The sequence below is a fragment of the Larimichthys crocea genome, chromosome VI, assembly GCF_000972845.2.
Source record: "Larimichthys crocea isolate SSNF chromosome VI, L_crocea_2.0, whole genome shotgun sequence".
NCBI classification, from domain to species: Eukaryota; Metazoa; Chordata; class Actinopteri; family Sciaenidae; genus Larimichthys; species Larimichthys crocea.
The window spans coordinates 1,817,938-1,841,603 of NC_040016.1; the positions used below are offsets into that span (position 1 = coordinate 1,817,938).

At 43.0% G+C, this 23,666-nt stretch overlaps 1 protein-coding gene across 2 annotated transcripts in view; it reads left to right on the forward strand.

Moving 5' to 3' along the window:
* Positions 1-23,666, forward strand: part of plxna1b (plexin A1b) — a 186,736-nt gene that overhangs the window by 94,209 nt on the left and 68,861 nt on the right. For both annotated transcript variants that reach the window (XM_027279877.1, XM_027279878.1), the window contains exons 5-9: positions 1,089-1,189; positions 4,003-4,126; positions 5,452-5,605; positions 6,667-6,766; positions 12,425-12,539. In XM_027279877.1, the coding sequence (XP_027135678.1) occupies positions 1,089-1,189; positions 4,003-4,126; positions 5,452-5,605; positions 6,667-6,766; positions 12,425-12,539 (594 nt within the window). The remainder of the gene's footprint in view (positions 1-1,088; positions 1,190-4,002; positions 4,127-5,451; positions 5,606-6,666; positions 6,767-12,424; positions 12,540-23,666) is intronic.

Genomic DNA, 23,666 nt, shown 5'->3' on the forward strand with positions numbered 1-23,666 from the left:
CACATACCACTTGGATGGGGTTCTCATGGTTATACCTCCTTATGTTGTGTGCGTATCTGTCCACGCTTTAATAGTGTTACCCAAGGGTAGGGTTGTTAAATGCTGTTACTTACTGATCAGCTGGCCCACTCTCTGCCACATGATTTAAAACTAGTGTGCAGTGGCAATTTGATACACGCATACACACATCTTGAAACAGAGATCAAGCGACTCATCAACGTGGGGCCCGGTGAAGAAAAGTTGAATGCGGCACTGACACTTTGAGCACATGTGCACACACAGACGTACGCGCTTACTTTGTTGCACACTGGCATACTGCGCATATGCGAGCAATCTGTCTGTCACACACTTGAACACACTCAAGCTCTCGTGAATATCTAGAAATACACACACACACACACACACTTTCAAACCCACTGGGGCCATGTTGTGAACCATCTGTCATCACCTTTAACAAGAGTGGAGGGCTAACTTGAACACTTGATCTTGTTTCTTAGGCAACATCTGTAGCCTGTCACCAAGCTCGTACATCCAGTATGGCAACACACACATACATACACACCAAGTCTTGTCACATAGATGCACTGAGGTCTTGTTGCACAGGCTCTGTACAGACACTTTAATTCACTCTCTGCCTCTCATAGATGTGCACACAAACACACACACACACACACAGGCACACAGCACTGGGGGTCTGTCCTTCTGCTCCTCTGCGTCCCATTGGTTTTTGAGGTCATCTGTCAATCACAGCACTGTTGCCACGGCCACCTGTCAGGTGTCCCAGCATGCATTGCGAGGCCTTTCCTGTACACGCTCCATCGGAGGCTGTCACACACCGCTGGACCGGAATTGCTCAGCACACACGTTTTAAAGACACACACAGAGATACAAACACACACTCTGACTGTTGGTTGCATTGAATCGGTCTGATAAGCTGTCAAATGCTCATTGCCATCCAGCTGAATATGTCTCTCATCTTATGAGTTTGATTACAAGGATACTAATTATTTCTTCATCACCCCCCTGCTCTCTCTCTCTCTCTCTCTCTCTCTCTCTCTCTCTCTCTCTCTCTCTCTTTCTCTTCCCAGGTGGTGAGAGTTCCAGTGGAGAGCTGTGAACAGTACACCACTTGTGGGGAGTGTTTGGGCTCCAGAGACCCTCACTGTGGATGGTGTGTCCTCCACAATGTGTAAGTACTACACACTCATGTACACATTAACACACTTCACCCCGGTACCCAACACATGAAGTCTCGTTGCATTGTATAATGGATCATTGTGAAAGTAGTGTTTAGGTGTTTTAGGTGTGTGTCGGCTGCTCATGTTTGAGTGGAAGCGCCCACCAGAATAGTTACACATGAAGCTCGGGAGCCTTTTGCCGCAGAGAATCCAATTCTTACTGTTTGGAGAAGTATTCAGTATTACATACTGAGTATCAGAGTATCAGGGCTCCATGATGTTAACGTGTACTGACACTGAATTCATTATCAGCTTGGTTGACACTTTTTTCAATATATTCTATAAATATATTCTATGATTTCTGAGTTTCGGAGTTACTGTACAGCTAGAAATGTGTCACAAGTTATTAAAAAATAACTGGCAAAAACTCTGTGATGATGGGTGATATTGTGGTGTAATTCTGGGTGTCAGCTTTGATGATTTACTTACATTTTTTGTAGTAACATTAGTTTTACATTTAGATATGTCTTGACTTTCTTATAGACCATGATATGCAGTGCTAACATTTTCTGAAATTCATATATGTTGGAAAAACCGCTCTGGAAAACCTAAAATACACATGAAACAGGTCTATTGTGCTTTATTCAAATGTGCAACTGAAAGGTAGACAGCTGTAGTCAAATCTGGACAGACTGATGTGTATCAAGAACAAACTGCAGCACCTCAACACAGGACATGGGAAGCAAAAGAAGATGAGAGGGTGCCAGCTGCTGCTTTCAATGTGCCCTGTGTTGACCTGAAAACTATTTTTAACAGCTTGTAATAACTTGAGTAACATTCCTTCAACACTGATTAATTAGTCACATGCAGTAATTATGATTCATGGAAGTCTTACTTCTACAACTTGAAAGCTCCCGGCCAGTAGAGTTACATTTATCCTGGGTTAGTCTGTCAACTGGCTAAACCTGTTAATAGCACATAAATAACAACACAGCCTGGCAGCCTGTATCACTGACACGCTCATTTGTCTTAGTGATATTTAGCTTGTTTTTTGTGTGAGCATGGTTTACTACACGAGTACTTTTTAATACTTACGTGGGAACTTTTTGGCAGTAGGTTTAGGATTAGTCACTTCCAGTGTTAGTGTTAGGTTTATGGACTCAGTCATATGTTTGCTTTGAGATTACAACACAAGTTAGATACAGAGAGATCTCTAAGAGAAGAGATTTGTAGTTATGTTTAGAAAATAAATCTAATCACTCATAAGTGTAGCGGTATGCGGTAACACTGCGTCTGTATGTAATCTCAACATTTCTGCCCTTTCACTTGGAGGGCGTGTGTGTTTGCACACTCGAGAGTGTGAGAACGGTTACATTTTATTGAGAGGTGACAGGATGTTAAACCACATTTGGAGCACCTCAAGCATTTGGCACAATGCCATCTCTCGGTGTGTTAATTAAACTTACAAAACATATCACCAACCTGTCTTTCCTCAAGGCACACGCAAACACACACACACACACACACGCGCGCACACACACACACACCACCTGTGTTTCTCCATTTCCACAGACACACACACACACCTTTTGAAATTATGCACACAATCATGATAGACCTGCACCAGTGATAACCTTCCATTTGGGCACATTTTTGACCTTGAATGCAGCTCGCTCATTTCCTACCTGATAGTGTTGCCAAATCTGGCCGAGGCCCTTGCGGATAGAATGGGCAAGCATTAATAGGCAAATTATTTATAAGCTTCATCTCAGCCCTCTGGTGCTTTTAGCCACATCTTATTAAGAGCCATGGTACTTTCAATCAACAGTGGAATTGAATGGGGAATACGCACACACACACACACACACACACACACACACACACTTACATACACATGCAGGTGTTTCTAGACTTCATTCACATAAAATTTACACAGTCACACACCAGAGGAGCAGTAGAAGGAGAGGTCCATAATGAGAAAACGCGTACATACCTTTGTGCGTCTCTGCTCATGACTGTGTGTGTGTGTGTGTGTGTGTGTGTGTGTGTGTGTGTGTTAGTGAGTCTCGGGGGACTGGTTGGCGACAGCTTTTTTCTTGCTGAGTACGAGTAGAGGCTAACTAAACGAGGGGATGGGGGGGCTGCTGCGCGGGGGAGGCAGTTAGCAGTTTTTTCTGCCTCCCTCTTATTGTTAAGGCCTTGCAGAGTGCCGCATCAGCACTTTCCCCTCACCGACGGGACCAGTTGTTGTTAGCGCGAAGGTGAAGTGATAGCTAATGCATTATGAATAGCTAATAGTAAAAGCGCCACAATACGGGGCTGTATGCTGATTTTTAGCACAATCAGTTGGCTCGTAATAAGCGGGGGGAAATTGCTGACCCCATTGATATGCGGCTGGTAGGAATTGTATCATTTTTACGGTTCAGGGAAACTTTAATGATTGCCTGTATATCTTGCAAGAAGTTTAAATTGGGTGGGGCTGTAAACTGAAAAGATGAGGGGGACTGGATGTTCATATAGCTTAGTGGTTGTTGCACAAATGTCAGGGCCAATAAGGTAATGATATAAAGGCCTACAGTAATGGCGGAGGGAAGCTATAAGCCTATTTGTCTTGTATTATTGCTCCCATTTCTTTGTGACGGTGATGGCTCTGCATGTTTGTCATCTTAATATGATTGTTATATTAGCTTAACAGTTGCTCATATCCTCTGTTTCTTCTCTCCTTCTCTCCCTTCTTGTCTATCTCATCTGTTCTTGCCCTTATTTTCTCTCTGTCTTTCCCTCTATCCTCTCTTTCTCCTCCTCTTTTGCTGCTGCTCCCCAGTTGTTCACGCAAGGACCGCTGTGAACGAGCAGGAGAGCCCCAGAGGTTTGCATCCGACCAGAGGCAGTGTGTGGAACTCACCGTTCAGCCAAAAAATATCTCAGTCACCATGTCTGAAGTCCAGGTATGTCTTCTCTTCTCCTTCCATGAAACAAACACAGCCAGTTTATTAAACAGTGGTGTCATGATTCATTTTCACCTGCTTTCACCTGCCTATATCTACGTCCATGTGTATTTTTGGCAGACATACCTCAGACATCTACTAGACACAAGTAAAACATGACTAAAATGCTCCAGAAATCACATCACATTAGAACTTAAAACTATGAATTGTAAGTTGTGTCATGGTATTTATAGTCCAGGTCATGTTATCTAATTTTCTCTTAGTTGGTCCATGTAAAACATCGTAATGCAGGGCAATGAGGATACAGACAATGTTTCATCAAGGATACGAGCATATCTATTATGAATCTATCTCTTTGTCACAGTTAACAGAGACTCCAGTCTGCAGTGTAATTCATACACTTCACTGATAAACCACAGAAGTGTAGAGTAACATTGGGCTTCATGATCAAAGAAAGTTTTAATATTGTATATAGTGACACTCCATATTCATACACTTTCATATATCCACACAAGCTCCTTCTGTCTCTTATGCATGTGTGCAGATAAGAAATGAAAGTTGTTCAGTCCATCTCTGCCTGTATTTTAAGTTGTATTTCAAAACCTTTAGGTGTCATGCTGTTGACAACAGCTCATGCAATTGGCTTGTTGGTTGCCAGTTTGCAGGGATAAATGGATTAAATTATATGTACTTGGGCAACGTCAGACAAACTGTGAATGACCATTATTTGCTTGCAAATTACGGCCGTTGCCTGGGAGAAACAAAAAATCGTGAGGGCACAGGGACAACGCCTTGAATTAAAAGGAGTAATAATGGGCGACAGATCACACCATGTAGCTGACGGTGGTGTTTTTTCCTCCAGCTATTGTCTCATTTCTTTCCTTAATTGGTAATGATGTCCTAAATGACCTTTTACTTGTGAAAAGTCAAAAATTGACTCCAGATCCAACTGTTGACTGTGTACATGTAGATTTAATTAGGAGTTTGCTTTTCTTGGTCTTGTCATCTATCATGAATTCTGTGTGTCTCATTCTATCAGCAGCTCCTCAATGTAACCACATACTGTAGGTTTGACTGATTACCGTTTGCCTCACTTTGTCTCTGCACATTAACATGTACACATTAACCTTGCTGTAATAGCTGCTCCCACTGAAGCACACATGCCTACACGTAACCACTCAACCTCCTTTATTCCTGCGGCTGTCACCCACGCCCCCTCCCCCACTACGCCCATTAACCCTCATGTCATATCTTATAACAATCCATGTACACCATGTCCTTCCATTGATCTTGTGCTGGTTGTCCCTCTCTTTCCCTCTCTATAGCTGGTCCTCCAGGCTCGTAACGTGCCTGATTTGTCAGCAGGGGTCAACTGCTCCTTCGAGGACTACGTGGAGACAGAGGGGCGGATTCAGGGCGGACACATCTTCTGCATGTCTCCCTCCGTCCGTGATGTCATCCCGATCACAAGGAATAAAGGTCGGAACAGGGAGGGCGAAGGGTGATGAAGTCATCGGGGGGCAGTGAGATCATTAGTTGGTAGTGGTGGGCAGACAGGGTGTGGGTACAGGGCGTTTGGTGATTATATGTGAGGAATTTAGTAATAAACTCCTTATTCCACTTGACAAAACGTCATTCCCTCTCTCTTGTTTATACCTCTGTATACTGTATGTTCATCACCATGGGCTGGTGTGTCTCCTCCTGAGGTTTCTTTTTGTACGTTCAAATTAGAAAGCTGTTCATTGACCAGAGCAGATGATTTGTGTAGCGCATCCCTGTTCAGAATACCTTGTCCCAACATTTGCCTATTCTTTTTCAAAGCCCCAAACACAAGTCTACATTTACCTACTAAAAATGGAACTGTTTTTGAATTTCCATTATCATGCATTATGCATTGTTGTCAGTTACATTTATTTATTTATTTTCTACCTAATCGACTCTGCTTATGCTTCTTATTTTCAAAGCATTGACTTCACTGTGGTTCGTCGTTCTTTAATAAAAAAATATATGTATTTTGCAGAGATAGTGCACCCGTTTCATGTCCAATTCTGTCAAACCACAGAGATGATAAAAACTTGTTTGGTACCCGCATTCAAAGCACTGAAAACATGTCAGACAGTGTGCTCTAAGTTTCCTCAAAGCGACATCTCAGTAGTTCTTCAGCTGAGCCCATTATGCCCCATTATGAGTTCTCATCAGCTCTGGCATCCAAACACTGATTGGTGCTGCTATTTTTAATGCCACCCTACTGTGGGTGTGACATGAGTGGCGTGTTGCTTAGCTACAGTGTTTCTTTGTGTGTGCGTTTTATCTGCTGAGGTCACACAAGTGGAATTCACATTTAAAGTGCGACGTGTCGATGAATAAATTGCGTTAATATACATCCAGTTTGTCACATTATTTTGCTGTGATTCAATTAGGTTATGAGATAGGATTTCTGTTTGGTAATTATTTATTAATACATTTTCTCTGAAACTGTAAAGATTCAGAGAATAGTTTTATTCTAAAGATATTAACTTTCATGTTTCTGTTTGGTGCAGGTGACAAACGTGTTGTGAAGCTCTATCTGAAATCCAAGGAGACCGGCAAAAAGTTTGCCAGCGTCGACTTTGTCTTTTACAACTGCAGCGTCCACCAGTCGTAAGTTACAACAATTTAATATTTCTGCATGTACTTGATAGCCATTTTCTTATCTTTCGTCGTGTTTTTGTCTTTTCCCTCTTGTTCTTTAAAGAGAAGATACCTCTGTCCAGTCTCCCCAGGGACAGTCTCATGTTACTGTCCATGAGAGATACAGTTAGACAATCACACAGACAAATATCCCTCCTCCTCTCTGGCCTCCACAGGAGGCTTGTGTTACCATCGGAGTGAAAAATCGAACACGCTGTATATGAGAAACGATTAGGATATGAGATGGTAATTCTAGTCTTATTATCATAACCCACGACACACACTAATGATACTTCAATGATTAATTCATTATGCGTTGGTCTGCCGTAATGCCTCCCAATCACAGACTCTAACCTCATTTATGCCTCTTCCCCACTTGATAAAACAAATACTTCCAGCTTTTCCGAGCACTGAGATACTCAGTCTGGTACTTATTTACACAAAAGAGATGGAGGCAAATGCTGTAATATTGTGATAGAAGTCTTGTGCCTTTTCGATGACTTAGTCTCCTTCACACTCCAGATGCCCTCAGCTATCTGCCCAATCGCACGCAGTTCACTGCCTCTCCTAATCCACCTTCTGCTGAAAATCTCCACCACCCACTGAGCCACACCCCTAGGTCAGTCCTACCATGAGCCCAACACACCCAGCCGTGGTAAAAGAATCCTCCAACTCTTCCACCCCGTCCACATTATACCCTCCCTCCTGTCCATCCACGGCTGATCCAGCAGAGCCTGAAACGTCTGGTGGGGTATTAACCTCGGGGCAGCAGATGGCTTGGCAGCCCCTGGGGTACCACAGGGCTCCATCCTGGCTTCCCTCTGGATGTTAGATGAGTCTCCTTCGAGGACTGGCCGCAAACACACACATAGACATGCACAGCCACACCTCTCTCCACTTTGTCACCTATGGCTCAATGAACCTCTGAATGTCTCAGACACCTAATCCGTTACTGTGACCTTTAACCCAGCTACCCCCATCTCCCTGCCCTCGTACAGAAAATCCCCTGCCACAGCAATGATGATTAGCTCAAGTGGTTAAGGGTGTGGTGGTTTACAGTGTCAACTCACGGTTAATTCATCTCCCACAAGACCCTGTGATGTTTGCTATAATTCCCACTGCCTTTTACTAACTAGGGTACATCTGTAAATCCTGTGAGTACAAATTGCTTTATGTAAAAACACCCAAATTGATGAAAAAGCGTCTACCCTAATGGATGTATTAAAACGTGACGTCACATTAAAGATTCTAATATAGCAGTGATTGGACAAACCAAGTGCAAAAAATGTATGAAAAGTGACGCAGACAAGAGAGTTGCCCATCTGAAGATATTATCCCAATGAACTCTGATTAAATCCAATCCCTGATCTAATACAACCTCCGAGTGATGTAATGGACACGTTTAATGAAGTTACAGATATGGCACGTTGCATCTTCAGCAGTGACTCTGATGGCGAGGAGAGATGCTGAGATAAGAATTCCATTTGGAGCTGGTAGTACGGCCCGCAATACCCGCTGTACCCCTCCCGGATGTCAAGTGTGTGGCGTCTGATGAGATCAGACTGGTAATGTCGTTGGCGTAATGACTTCAGGCCCACACAGCCAAGGCTCTGTTTCCAGAATGCTTGGTCACTCTTTGCAAGGATAAGTTTTCCTCTAATGGGCTTAAACTCAGAATATTGCAGGCTTTTACACAGTGAATGATGCAGACATTCTGAAAACAGAGCAGATGGCATTTCATGCATTACCATTCTGTATAGTGTACGCCACTAACGCTAACTTTACCTTCCAGAGAGCAAAGATTGAGCCCGCCATTGGAATTGCTCTATCGTGTTTCTTAATGGTTTACACTCACACACTGACATCTAACCCCCATCCCAAAAAACACACACCCCTCCTGCTTATTTACTCAACTGATTACATTGTGGCCCTTGCCTTTTCAAAAATGCCATAAATTTGCATAGTGGTATTAATCTAATTAGAATTCCCACTGTTTCAGTTTAAGGGTTGCCGAGATTGAAATAGAAAATCACCCACGGGCATGATTGCTTCTTAATTAAATATTTCCATACGCTTTTTTTTTCATTCCACAGCCCCCCATTTATTGAAGATAGGGAGGATAGTTTGGCAATGAATTGGGGTTTAACTGTCTGTATAAAGCCATATGAAGCACCTTTTTCTCACTATGGTTAATGTGGCTTGGGCAATGACTGGGTCATTTGTTGTGTGATTGAGGGTGCACTTAAGAGTAATTGGGAGAAAAAGTGTAATGAATGTCATCGCCGTTTTTTTTTATATAAAATGTGAAAACCTGTGAATCCAAGGAAAAAACAGAGAAACCTAGTGCAGAAAAGGCGAGACTTAGAAGACTTAAACAATTCATTTAACACATTTTGTTTTCCAGATGTTGACGAAATGTCTGGCCCTGTGATTGGCACATTCAGATTGTACAGTTTTTCTGTAAACTTAACACTTAGACGTGTGTTAATAAAATTATGTGCACGAATACCCTCTGTGTTTTATTAACCAACCTCAAATTTGAAAGGGATCTAGTAATAATAGGATAGACTATTCTAGAGGACCATTAAATTATTCACCTCCTCTCCTTTGAAATGAATAGTAGCCAATAAATAACTCATTTTTCCAAGTGCAGGAGTGTCAAATGCACCTCACTAGGAGAGCGGATTGTATTTAGCACTCCAAACTGACCGAGGAGAGAAGAGAGGGAGGAAATCACAGCCTATTGTGTCAGGCCCTGAAAAAACAGCACTGCTCCAAAACTAGCATAGCTCGATTAGCATCTGAATATGAACGGATTAAATTAGCATTATGAGCGTGGCCATACGGGGAGCGTGTCTGCAGCCGCTTAAAGCCTCTGTGTGGCTAAGGGCGATGGCGAGTGACAGGAACGAGGAATAAGGAGATACTGGGGGGTCTGAAAAAAGGGGAGCCCTCCCCTGGACAAGAGAAGCAGAATTATCGAACGTCCCCAAATGGCCCTGGGTGGGCCTTTCATTAAAAGGGTTTGTGCCCAGGCTAAAAGAGAGGTTTTTGAGATCCTAAGGGACCTTGTGACAGGGGGGCCCTGGTGACTTCGAGGAACCAAAGAGCGAGCAGTAGGGGGTTGTCAGACAGGGCCCACTGCTGGCCTTGAGTCCGCACACACAACGGCACCATCTTTTATTTCAAAGGGCGTATTCATAAAAGTCACTTGAAGTTGGCGGTAGTTGCCCGCTGATATTTTGCTCGTTATTTCAAAGTCACTGTTACACTAACAAGGTTGATTTGACATGAATAAAAGATAAAAGATATTATCAAGGCTAAGCGACAGATGTGTTGACGGGTGAACTACTAACTATACATTGTACTGTTCGCTGTTTGGTTTGAATTACCTGCTGTGTTAAGTTGGTGTTGTACTGTATTTTGATGAGGACAGATCCTTTGGTGGGCCCCCAACAAAAAGAACGACTCTTTGACATTTAAAATAGGTATTGTTAGCTCTGCTAACTCACTTAGGACAAAGCATTGAGCTAACCCCCCCAGATCTGCTATTTGAGTCTGTGCACTGTATGCTAACCCAACCTAGCGTAGCCTAATTGCTTTCCCTCCATTTGTTGGCAACATTGACAAATCTCCTATTTGCTCTCGTGCAGTATTAAGAGGCCTGTTATTTCCTTAGCCGCACATCCCTCATTCTAAATGGACAGCTTCCCTCAGCACAATGCTAAATTGGTCAATTAAAGCGGCAGTGGGATTGAATTAAGCTCCAGCCTCTGATCTTGCTCAAAAGGAGGGGTCTGTGCTGGAAACGATCACTTAAAGTGCGCACCTAACAAACGAGTGGCCCTAATTGATCCAAATGAATCCACGTCAGGGTTTGATGGAATCGTATATGGGCTTCATCTCCGAGCTCGAGAGTTAAAGCTCTAATTTTTCATGCGCATGAGTGGGGAGGGTAGTTGGCATTTTACACGGGGTTAAAACACACTTGAAAGCTTGTTGGGGAGTATGCTCACAGCAATTCAGACGTGCAAATTCACACCTGGCAGATGTGGATGAATACAAATCAGCCTGTACGTGAAGCTCCTCTACTCGCTATTTTATTGTTATGGATCCAGACTTGCTTACCTTGACTGTATTAAATGTAGTATTTTATTATATTCCCAATAAACCATATGCTCAGACAAACCATAACAGCTGAATGAGTTGCACGGAGGAAATTCTAAAACTGAACTACAGTAAGCTTTGTAATAAAATTAAACAATTTTATTTGAGAGCTCATAATGGTTACATTAGATAATGTTGCGCGCATAAATGAGATACCAAGTAGCGTAGAATCTCTTGAGGGCTGAGAGAGGACCAATAACATGAAGCTGTGTTGATAAACCATGCACTTGAACTTGTCTGGCTCTCCTCCTGGGTCCCCTTAAATGTGAATACACATGCACACACACGCACACACACACACACACACACACACACTCATATTCACTTCCCAGCTTCCATCCTAATGTTTCCTCCTCTCCCATGAGGCTCCTGCGCAGAGCCCCACGGGCTACACCCCCCCCATCTCCCCTCTCGTTCTCCCACGATACCTGGCGTCTACGCCTCTCTAAGGGAAATCCACCTGCTTTTGATCTTTCCCTCTCTCTTTCTCTCTCCCTTCCTCCCTCCCTTCTTTCTCCAATCTTTCTCTTTCAGCCTGTCTATCTGCACCTCGCCTCAGCTAAAGCAGGTGAATTTAAAATGGTGGAGCACTCTTAGCCCCACGGATGAAAGAGAGCTTTAGACAAAGAGCAGGGGGGGGAGAGCTTTTTGAAATGAGACGGCAGCAAATGAAAGGGATGGATAGAGCGAGAGAGGCAGAGACGGAGAGGGACAGAAAGAAAGGCTCAGGGCTGAATGGATAGAGAGAATGATACAGCAGAGGTATAGAACGAGGGAAAAGAGAGGATATATCCAGAGACTAGGCTGATTGTGAGGAAGATCATTGAACATATAGAAGCAGCAAGAGATGGACAGTTACAAGCGAGTGGGGAGTGATAAATGAGGGAACTCAGGGGGAGAAAGAGGTTAAGACAGTTGGTAAATAGGTTGGAAAATGGGGGGATAACAGATGAGTGGGGGGAAAAGAGAATTCCAGACAAGGTGGGGAAAAGTTTTGGGATGATAAATAGACATGAGACGGTAAAAGGAAGCAGGCCTGATAAAGTGAATGAGTAACGATTTAAAAAAACTTTTACCTGTATTCTATATGATATGTACTAAAAAGACCCGCTCATACTTGACAGAGTAGCTGAAGAAAGAGAGGAAAGGGAGAGATGATGTACACTATGAAATCACATTGAGTGCTCACTTAAACATCCTCAGTCCACTTTATCTGACCCTAAGTTGTCTCTAACCACAGCCATTTTCCCTATTTCAGTGCAATTTCTTAAGGAGATTTAACAAAATAAAAGTTGTTGAACATATAAAATAAAGAGATATTACTGGTTCAAACTAAATTGCACCAGCACTTCATTCTCTCCTGTTTTTTTCTACTTTGTCAAATTAAGCGATGATGCAGTAAGATGAATAATTTAGACTCTAGTCAGAAAACTAACATCTCCCCTCTTCTCTCTTTTTCAGCTGCCTTTCCTGCGTAAACGGTTCATTCCCATGCCACTGGTGCAAGTACCGCCACATATGCACCCAGAACGCCAATGACTGCTCTTTCCAGGAGGGACGTGTCAACATCTCTGAGGTAAGATTCATGCTGCAGGAGATATAGCTGTCATTTTTATAGCCTTAATGCAATTTTATATGTATTCTTCTTGACATAAATGTGGGCTAAGTCCAGAATGCAGCTCAAGAGATCCATTTTTTTTATCGTCTTGCTGAATGTGATTTTCTTTTTTTATCCATAGATTTAAACAAATCTAGTTACTTGTGAAATAACCGCTATTTTTCACATGTACCGTGGCTGTGATCACGCAGTGAAAGCTTGGTCATTTTCTCCCACATGCAAACACAAATTATAACAACATCGGCACGAATTGCATTCAGCTGCGCACACACCTTTACCTTGGCGCCTTCTGTGGCTTTCACCTCAGGGTTTCCTCACATCACCCTGCTGTGCGTGTCTCCTGCCTGTGTGTGTAATAGTGGCTCTTGGCGCATTGACAACAGCTTGTGTACTGTGAAGCAATAATTCTGTCGTGGCCCATAAGGCCATAAGCAGGCCGGGATGAATGACTGTCTATGGAAATACTGCCTTGTTCTTACATAGCCAAATGCTGCATTTGCATAAAAGCTAATATCAATCGCGCCGAGTGGCAGCTGCAGCGAGCGACATGCAAGACATAACAAGTGTTTGTCAACTGCTGGAGTGTATACGAGGATATTAGTGATGGACACAAAGCTGTGCTCTGTTTTCATTGTGCTTTTCTTTTTTTCTTTCACTCCCATACAAACACAGTCACAGGCACCGAGAAAATGCATATCTTCTCAATAGACTTGGGGATGTAAATCCTCTGCACTCCCAAGTGACTGACAGTCATGCCTGTGCTTTATCTGACTGATTTCTCACACACATAAATGCACAAATACACACACACACATACAAAATTCCAGCCTATCTCCTTATGTTTGTGGTCTGACTCTCCCGGTTATCTCTATGCAGATTAAAGCCCCCCTTGTTGGCTGGCCCGAATCACTGGCCTTTATTAATTGGTCAACCTTTATCCAATTACTTTCCTCTTTATCTCTTCTCTCAACCGGAGCTGTGCAGAATCCCAAACACTAGCATGCTAAACCACAACCTCCTCGGCCCCGTCCAAAACAACACACGGGCCCAGCCTTCACGCCTCGCGGAGCTAATGTCAGCGGATTAGTGCGCCCATCTGCAAGACATGGGGAGAGCGCTGGCTAGTGCGCTCTGAGCTGAGAGAGGCCAGAGGGGCAACGGATGGATAAACAGGAAAGGCCTGCAGTGACGAAAGGAAATGCGAAGGGAAAGCAGGGTGTGCAAGTAAACATATAAACTGTGCAGTAATGTCTGTGAAGGACAGGAGAGCAGGACTCTTAGGTACCCAACGAGGTGCGACGTGTATTCGTGTAAGGTCTACATCTGTCCTCAAGCTGATTAATGACAGCTTTTGAAGCATGAAGATGTAAAATACTTTGAAAATCTTCTGCAAGACGGTCCTCAAACTACTCAGAGCTAACGTCAAAAGATAGTTTTGATGCAGTCTGTCTCGAGGTTGAAGTTTGGTTCAAACCAGTATGCGCAAGAACAAAGAGAGACAGCGTGACAATGGGAAGGAGACAAACGGGTGGAGAGGGAGATGAAGAGATTGAGAGAGTGGAAGAGTGAGAGAGGCAGCAGGAAGAAAAAGGGGGGATAGACGGACCGGCTGACAGTGGCATGTGGACAGAGAGACCTCTCCTGTCACCTCGTCTGCCCAAGAAACCACCGACCACATGCTCCACTAGAGAATCCATCATCTGCACTGTCACACACACACACACACACAGACACACACACACACACACACACACACCATAGACACACAACTACTGTACTTTGTGTCTTTCATGCACAAACGTGTAAACATTTTGACAGTGACGTGCACATACACACACATGCACACACGCACACACAGTCATTCATCATCCTTCTCCTAGCTGCCATATCCATTAGTTGCGCTCTCAATGCCCCAACAACTACAGCTCTTCCTGTAGGCTAGACTTATCCTTCTCCTCTCTCTCTCTCTCTCTCTCTCTCTCTCTCTCTCTCTCTTTCTCTCTCTCTCTCATCTCTCACCACTTTGATGTTCATTCACCCCATCTTTTTCCCATCCATCTTCTTCTTCACCTTTCTTCCTCTGTGTATGGATTATATATAGTGAGATAGAGGACAAAAATGTGCCTCTCTCTTAACACCTTGTGGTTTTGCCTTTTTATCTACTGGTAAAGTGGGAATGGATTGGTGGGCCATCAGCGTGTGTGTGTGTGTTTGTGTGTGAGTGTGTGCGTATGTGCTTGCTCCCTCAATTGAGACCTCGAACGATCCTTTCGGCTGAACTGTAGCTTAGATCTGAATACAAATAGCAGTGTTTAACATACGAGTGAAATCAGCTCTCCTGATAGCAGACATTTCACTCAGACCTCTGCTGCTCTCTCCTGCAGAAGAACACAGCAGGCAGGATTAAATAAGACTCATCTTCACTTGACTGTGATCAAAGGCCAGATAGAAGTTTTCACACAGGGTCGAGAGGTGGCTGCTCCTCACGTCTGTCTCTGTGTGGTCTGAGTGGTGCTGTACCGACTAGACATTAGAGCAGGAATAGAGAGGGAATACGAGTCAGAATGGTGAAATGTTATGGTTAGTATGAACTTTGAATGTGTACATTTTGTTATAATACACAAATAATCAGCGTCCTCTCACTTCCCTGTTATTCTTCCATTTCTTTAAATGCCATAGAAACTCTAAAGCCTTAAAAATGAATAGTTGCAGCTCAAGAAAAATTCAGTAAACATGTCTGCATGTAATAAATATTTGACAGTTAAACATCAGACATTTCTTGCTCTCCATCCCTTTTTTTCCTCTTCAAGTGTTTCGCTCTGATGTCCGACACAATCTGAATCTTGTGTTACCATGGCAACCCAGAGGATCGCTGTATTGCCGATGTGGACTTCACTTTATGTTCTCCTTCTCGCACAACCAGCACTGCCTCATCCATCTGTAATTTGTTCGACCAAATTACATTTCATGAAATACGTTGTGTGTGCGTGTGTGTGTGTGTGTGTGTGTGTGATCGCCAGACAAAAGGAAATAGTACGTTAAAAGAAATAAAATCCAACAAACAGAAAATGGGTGAAACAAGCGAACCAAAAAGTAAAAGTGCCGTTTGTTTTTGTGAACAGGCTGTGTCAAGATAGGGAAGAAAGAGAGGGAACAAAATGGATAGACAGAGTAAGTGGGGAGGAAATAAATATAATGAGTGACATTTCCAAATCAAATATGCATGAATCAACAATGCCTCCGATGGCACCACAAACAAATTCTCGAATTAAGGAGCGACCGGGCGGAAAATTGCAGGAGAGAAGAAAGAGTTACTTTATTATAAAGAGAAATAGAGAGAGAGGAAGGTTGGAGTAAAAGACGGAAGCAATATGTTTTTTTTTTTCTTCCTTTGTCTCCTTTACTTCTTGAAGATTCCTAATTGTCATTTCTTTCTCCACTTTTTTCTTTCGTTTTCCTCCTCCTGCTCTCCTTTTTTTCCCCCCCCCTCTCCTTCCACACCCCCGGAGAGAAAGTGCTATTCTGAGCCAAAGCCTTGATGAGCGCCAGGCAAGGTTCGGGGTGGTTGGGCTCAGCTATGTTAAGACATGCTTACATGTTTGTTTTGCTGCAAAGCGAGGCTCAGTCTCACTCGAGCAATCAAGGCAGCGGTTAACTTGATTGAGATTTGTGGGTACAGTGCTGCTCCTTTTTTTTTTTCCTTCCTAAACTCTCCAGCTGTCTCCTTTTTTGCCGTTTTCCCATTTCATCTTTCTCTATGCCTTTGCTCAGATTCTTTTTTTTTTGTTGTCTTTTTTAATTTTAACTTAACATAACAGACAACTTAACAGTCTTATCCCTCACTCTTTAAACAATGGTGATATTGATTGCTTTGGTTTTAGGTCCAGATTGAAGAAAATTTCAGAATGATGGGCATCACATACAAACTATTAACATTCTTTGTGATTCGTCCAAATGTGGTTGAGTGGTTTGCGTTCATGTCCAAGCTCCACTTTCTGTCAGGATGTAGCCATTATAATGATTATGCTGCACTTTATTTTTCAATATAATACAGTATTCAGTCACAGTAGCTTCCCCATGAGTGCCCTCTTCTACATTTAGTTTTGCTGTGTACTCCACGTCTGCGTGGCAGGAATGTGCGGTTCCAGTGATGAACCTTTCACTTCATTATTATAAATTCAACACCTTCCACTCCTCATCCTTCTTCTGTCCCCTCTCCTTATGGACGCACAATGGGTTAGTTAGTTAGCTTAGCATAAAGACTGGAAACAGTTGGACTGGCTGTGTCCAAAGGTTTAAAAAGAATCTGTCTACCAGCACCTTTTAGAGTTTATTAATTAAAATGTGTTTCAAGAAAAATCAAAGTGTAAAAATTACAATTCTGTTTTATGGTTAAGTTGTGCCAGACTTCCTGTTACCTGCTCCTGGCCAGATGTGAGCCCTCATGAAATCACAAGTTCATGTTTTTACACTTTTCTATATATCTTGACTTAACAAACAAGATATGGAGTGTTAATTAGTGATTTAGCTAATTAGTGCCTCTCCCCAAATGTAAAAAAAATCTACCATCTGAGGGTTTTATGCTGGACTATTTCTTGGTTTTTTAAATATTCCCAGGCAACCAGCAGAAACACCAGAAACTCTCTGGTCCTGGCCAAGAAATAGCACGAAAGTGTTTTTGAGTGAGCTTTAGAGGTGTTTGTAGGTGGATTTTGTTAACTCTGAACATACCCAGGCTAGTTGTTTCTTCATGTTTCCAGTCTTTGTGCTAAGATAAATATGTAACTGTGTAAATTTACCATACAGAGAAGACTTCATCTTAAATCTTTTCATCATAACTTGAAAAGAAAGCAAATAAACACATTTCCTAAAATGTCAAACTGTATCACAGCAGTTGTGCCGGTAGACACACTTATGTATGCACACTCAAACCCTTCTGACTGTTGCCAATTACACAAATGTAATGTTAGCGTATGACACATCGTCCCCAGATAGTATATTAATAAGTAGAAGCTCCATGTAGGCAGCACTCAGAACAACGCATCGTTATTTTCTCAAGCGCTGTCTTGCTCTCACACCCTTAACCAAGCACATACACTTTTAGCATCCAGGCTACCCACACATTCTTAAACAGTCACAGAAACACATGCCGCATGTCTTCCTTTCTTACCCTTTCATACACACACACACACCTACACGCACACACACACTCTCGCTCTCTCTCTCTCTCTCTCTGCTGAAAGGGTTATTTGTGATGGAGGTGTGAAGACTCCGGACGGTGACATTCTGGCACACTGTGTTTACTCTGGCTGGTACTCAGACACCGTGCAGAAAACACACACACAGAAACACTCCAGAGGAGAACACCCCACAGATTGTAGGCCAAGGCCGCTTGAGGGGCCTCGCTGTGTGCATCGATATATATGTGTGTGTTTTTCTATACTGCTTTAGTGTGTGTGTGTGTGTGTGTGTGTGTGTGTGTGTGTGTGTGTGTGTGTGTGTGTGACTGTCACTGGTTCTTATCAGGACAAAGCACAACCAGCAGCACGAGGCTGCAGGGGGCATGTGGGTGAAGGAATAGGGGGGAGTGGGCAAGCGGTTGAATAATATCCACCATTTCCTCTTTTCTCCTTCTCTCCCTCTTCCTCCTGTTGTCTTTATCTGTTAGTTATATCTGTTCACCCCTCCTCATCATCCTTTTGTCCACCCCCCTTTATCCCTGCAGTACCTTTGCCCAAATCATGTTGGGCTGCAGTGTTGTCACCCTTTTCTGCCCATTGTCACGATCCACATGATGACTTCATTTTTGTCCATCTGTCCTTCCCTCTTTCGCCATCTCTCTTCATCTCTTTTTCCCATTCCTCATCTATCATCATATGCAACTTTTTTTGCTTTCTTCTTGTTTTCTGTTTATTTTTCCATTCATTTCCTGTCTAAGTGCATCATGTAAGTCATAGTTGGACCTGAAAACACACACACACACACACCCCACACATTTGTTTCTACCTAATATAAGGAAGAGATGTTCCTAAGCCATGTTTAATGAAATACAAACAATGTCGGGAAAAGGGAACAAATGGGTAGAGGTGGGATGTAATATCCCCCATGCAGTTCTCCAAAACAATGCGTTGCTTCATTTATTTCACCGAGGACAAATCGAAGACGGACAGAGGTGCTGTAATTGAGGCCAGATGTAAACAGAGAGAGAAAGGGAAGGGGGGAAAAAAAGAAAGAAACAAAGACAAGGACAGGGAGGCAAGTATAGAACCCTGGCAGTAACAAGCAGCAGATTACATCCAGAGTGACGCATTTTATTTTCCAAATGCGCTCCATGGTTGACGGGAAGGGGGGGAGAGAGACAGAGACAGCCAAATTAAGGGAACATGGAGAGGAAGTGGAGGCGACAGGGTGAAGTAACCACATGCATTCTTTGCCAGATGGATCGTAGTCGGGCCGTGATGGTCCAGCATTTAACCCTTGATTTGGTTCAGCAGTGCTGCACCGCCTTTAGCCTCACAGTTTTTAGGAACTTTCACACAAAACTTCTCACACACTTGTCCAGAAGATAATAATCACATTTCCACCATGGGGGAAATCAGCGTGGGATTGTATCAGGTGTTTGGCAAACTCTTTTGTACATCCCACTAATTTGTTAATGGAGAACAATGTGGTGAATTGAGGAAAATGTAAGTGTTTTTTGAAGGCTGGTAATGTAATTCAGTCCCAATGTCACATACTTCTGTGTGTGTGTATGTGTACTTCTCACACAGTCGTGCTGTGTGTATCAGAGAAAGAAAAAAGGCAGGAGAGATTTGGTTCTCGTCCCTCGATGCTGTCGTCTTTTGCACTCACAGGCTAACGCACGCACGCACACACACACACACACACACACACACACACACGTCCTGTCAAATATGCATGCTGATGTTTCATCTTTCCTTCTATATGTCTAATTTTAGCCTTACCATCCCACGGCTTCTCTTCCTTTTTTTTGCCTCTCCTCCAGTTCTTCCATATCTTTTTTCAGAGGCTTTACCTAAAATTTCCTCACTTACTCTCAGAAGCGTCCTCACATCGTGCATCAATCCCTCTCTGACAGAAGGCAGGGAGGGTGGGCCACCCTGGCTGGGAGACACCGCGGAGAGACCAGTCTGTCATACCCTAAGAAGTATGCTTAGTAGACAACTATACAAGGACGGCAGAGGTATATTTATGGAGTAGGGTGGAGTTTAGCAAATGCAGCAAAGTGTTAGGTTTATGCAGATTGGAAGGCCGCTTTCTCTGACTAATTAGTTGAAAAGTGTTAATCCTTGTGTGACATTGAGAAAATGCGAAGCCAGTCAGTTGCGCTCAGCACTGGCAACATCGTTACTAGGTTATTCTCTCCTTGATGTAATCCTATGTCACCTGGCAAGACCCACTGATGCAGTGAGTATCACTCCAGCTATGTCAACATGCTGGCTGCAGCGACGAATACACGATAAATCAGCAAGAGCTTAATGAAGAGCTAATGTGAAGTAAAGATTCGCACAAACACACGCACACAGGAATATAATGACATGATCAATGCACAGAGGTGTACAGGCCATGCACAAGTGTGTTACAGTGTGTGCAAGCATGTGTCTGTGTGTCAGTCACAGGTCCCAGAGGTTTAATTATTCAGGCTGTATTAAATCTTCATTCCTGCAGCCCTCACAGTCAGCCCACCTAATGGTGAACACAATGAATATTGCATTTTCACCATCAAGCCGTGTGTTTGTTTGTGTGTGTGTGTGTCGGAAGAAATAAATGCAGAGTCACCGAGAGAAGTAGATGATGGCAGTTGGAGACAGATGAATAATAATGCAAAGTGAGCTGAAGAGAAAAAACAAACTCAAAAGTGCAGGCAGAGGAGAGAAGGAGAGGGAATGTGATTGAGAAATAGCGACCACCTGCTGGGATGGAGAGGAATAGAGAAGGAGAGGGAGAACAAAAAAGGCCTGTAGCGTGCTGCGTTGTCCAATCTCACAAGACCAGCTAACTGTCTCCGTCATGTTGGGCTTTTCACCATGCTGTTTTTAGTAAAGTGGCCTGCACTGATTTTTATTCCAACCTCAATTTAACTGACACAATTACACTCCCATAGAAATCCAGAGATAGTCATAGAGGTGGCCACTGGAGCACTGGGTAACAATATAGTTTGGAATTGAATGCCTGAAAGACGATAAAATTGGTCTATTTTTCTCACCACATGAAGGCTTAAAGTTATTTTAAAATGCAAAGAACCTCATAGATCCAGAAACAAAAGCAATTCGTTCATTCATTTCTTGTGTCTAGACCTCCTAGCTGGCTGACAGCACTTCTACAGACAACACACTGAAGCTGAAGGGGCTAATTGTCATACAAAACCGCATACTAAAATGTGACTTTAGATCACTTGGACTATATGTCCGTTGCATTTCGATAGCAACATTCACAGTTTTAGTGGATCTTGTTTCTGAAAGGTTGTGTGCAGAGAAGAGCCACAGGCAGCAGGCAGGAGAGCGTATCTACCTCTGAAATCAACGTTTGTCTTTGAAAAGCTGAAAAGCACAAGGTTTGATCGTCGCTGACATATCTGGGTTAGAATGATAACGGGGTGCCAGGAGTCCCACCCCCACCCCCCTCTACTCTATAAAAATCCATAAGTAGAAAAAAAACACACTGACAAGCCTTGACTGAAAGAAAAATCATGCATTCCGTTTTTTTTATTGTTTTATAGCATATCTATGTGGAGGGGATAAACTGTGTAGGTTTGTCAGCTTGCTTGTAAGTCAAGGATAAGGGATTAGGAGATGAAATCACCGTCTATGTGTGCCTGGGTGGTACATCAAAGAGTCGAGTGTGAGATTGTATGTATGTATAGGAGGGACATACTGGTAGATTCCGTCAAGCTCCTGCTCTGTGAGTCTTTGATAATCCACGCTGAATAACATTCATGTCACACGACCCCCTGCATCTCGCTTTCATTTAAACTCTCCTTTCTGTGCCCTCTCATTCCTCTGCACTCACTTTCTTTTTCCCATTTGCTTCTACTTCCTATTTCTCCTTTACTCCTCCTCATCTCTCTCTTTCTTTCTCTCTCTCTCCCTCCATCTCCTCTCCCCTGCATTACTACTCTGCTAGGAAATGTAGGACGTGGGCGGACAATCTCACAGTCCCTTTCAAGGTTCAAAGTCCCTATTCTTCCCTCGCTCCTGCACTGTTCTACATGTTGCCTCCTTATTAAGTTGTTCCACTGTCTCCACCCCTCTCTCCCCCCTCCACCCTCCCTCCCCCAGCAGTAAGTGTGTGGTTGGTCACAGAACATCTTTCTGGTTTCTGCCTGCTAATGAGGCTGCCTCAAAAGACACACTTTCTCTTACACTCACATGGACATCCCTCTGTGTATGCACCACACCCTGCAGTGTGTGTAGTGTTTATTACATGTGAAGTGTTTGCAACATCTTCTGGACTTTAGCCTATTTTTTTTTCATAGACACACGCCTACACACACACACACACTAGTAATCTCTATTACTAGTGATTTGACGGGCAGGCTTTTTTTTGTCTCGCTCCTGATTACTGTGACTGGTACGAGTCCCAAAGAGAAACACACACTAAGGCAAACACATGGCTGCTGGCCAGCTGGTACAGAGAGAGGAGGGAAATGGGGAATATGTGGTCCTAGCTTTGACATTTTGATGTATGACATGATATTACATGGCTTATATTAATTAAGGAATAATTTGGAAGCAGACGCCCATTAACGATATGGTTGAAAATGTTAATATCCAAAAATTTCCATATCGTGTAGCGACAACATTTGTCACAGTGCACACAATTTTAAAACTGATTATTTGCACCGAAAATTGGCGAGTCATATGCCCTGTTGAGAAAACTTCAACAGTTAAATAAATAGAACAATTAAAGGCTGAAATTTGATGAATAACTGTAAATCTTGTTTAGTATAAAAGCACTATAAAACATTTCCATCTGTTTTTGAAATATTTTACAGTAGATATTCTAGTCTATTTTGTAGCCCGACCCAAATAACACCAAACCAGTGATGCGTGGGAACACTTCCTTTGTCAACGATTAATTTGAACTTTATCATGCTGTCTCACCACCTTGTCTGAATTAATCTTACGGAAGACTTAAGCTTTTTCTTGTCTTCCTGCCTTTTTCCGATTTGCAGTTTTTTAAAATCTATTTTACACAGAAATGGCTGGTGGAAGGAGAAGCACTTGATGCCTTTTTGCTGTGTGTGTTGTACAAGCATGTGTTTTTTTGTTTTTGATGCCACCTGTCCAGTGCTTGCAGAAAGCTGCGCTGCAAAAATAGTTACAAAAGCTTCCGTCCCATTGGTGTCTCACATAGCCAAAACGAATGACACACCATGTCATTTTAAGTCATTTTGCATAAAAGGATTGACCCAATGGCATATATTATAATATAATATTAATGTATAGTGGATTGTACCAAGCGTAGATGGTTCAAGGTTATGGACGGCTCTTTGGTTTCCTCTGGTAAAGCTCTGTCACAAAGCCTGGGGGGGCATGTCGACAGTCAGTGGGGGAGCATTCAACACTCTTCATATAGCCCTTTGTCAAGCCCCCATGACACACACACACACACACACACACACACACACACACACACTGTCCCTTTTATTTGTACTGGTGTGCCCCCCTTGCTCCTCTGTGGCCATCCATGCCATCTCATTTCTCCCCCGGGCTCCCCATATCGCTTTACTTCATTATTTAGCATGTTATTTTTTCTCCTCCCTGATCTATAGTCCCCCACATCACAGAGGCGGCTAATTAATTATGGATGGACTTGAGGGGGGTGCAGTGGGGAGTTGAGAGAGATGGGAGGGTGGGGGGACTTTAAAAAAAACGACCAGACATCCATCTAATTACATATGCGCAGTGTTTTTGGAGCTTTATTAATTTATATCTTGTCAGGCTACGCCAAAGAAGTCTTTTGGCTTTTTAAAACATTTATTTATTTATATAGCATCCTGCTCTTCATCTTTAACCTCCAACCCCTCACTCTCCCTCCAACCAGTCTGCAGAACGTCTTGAT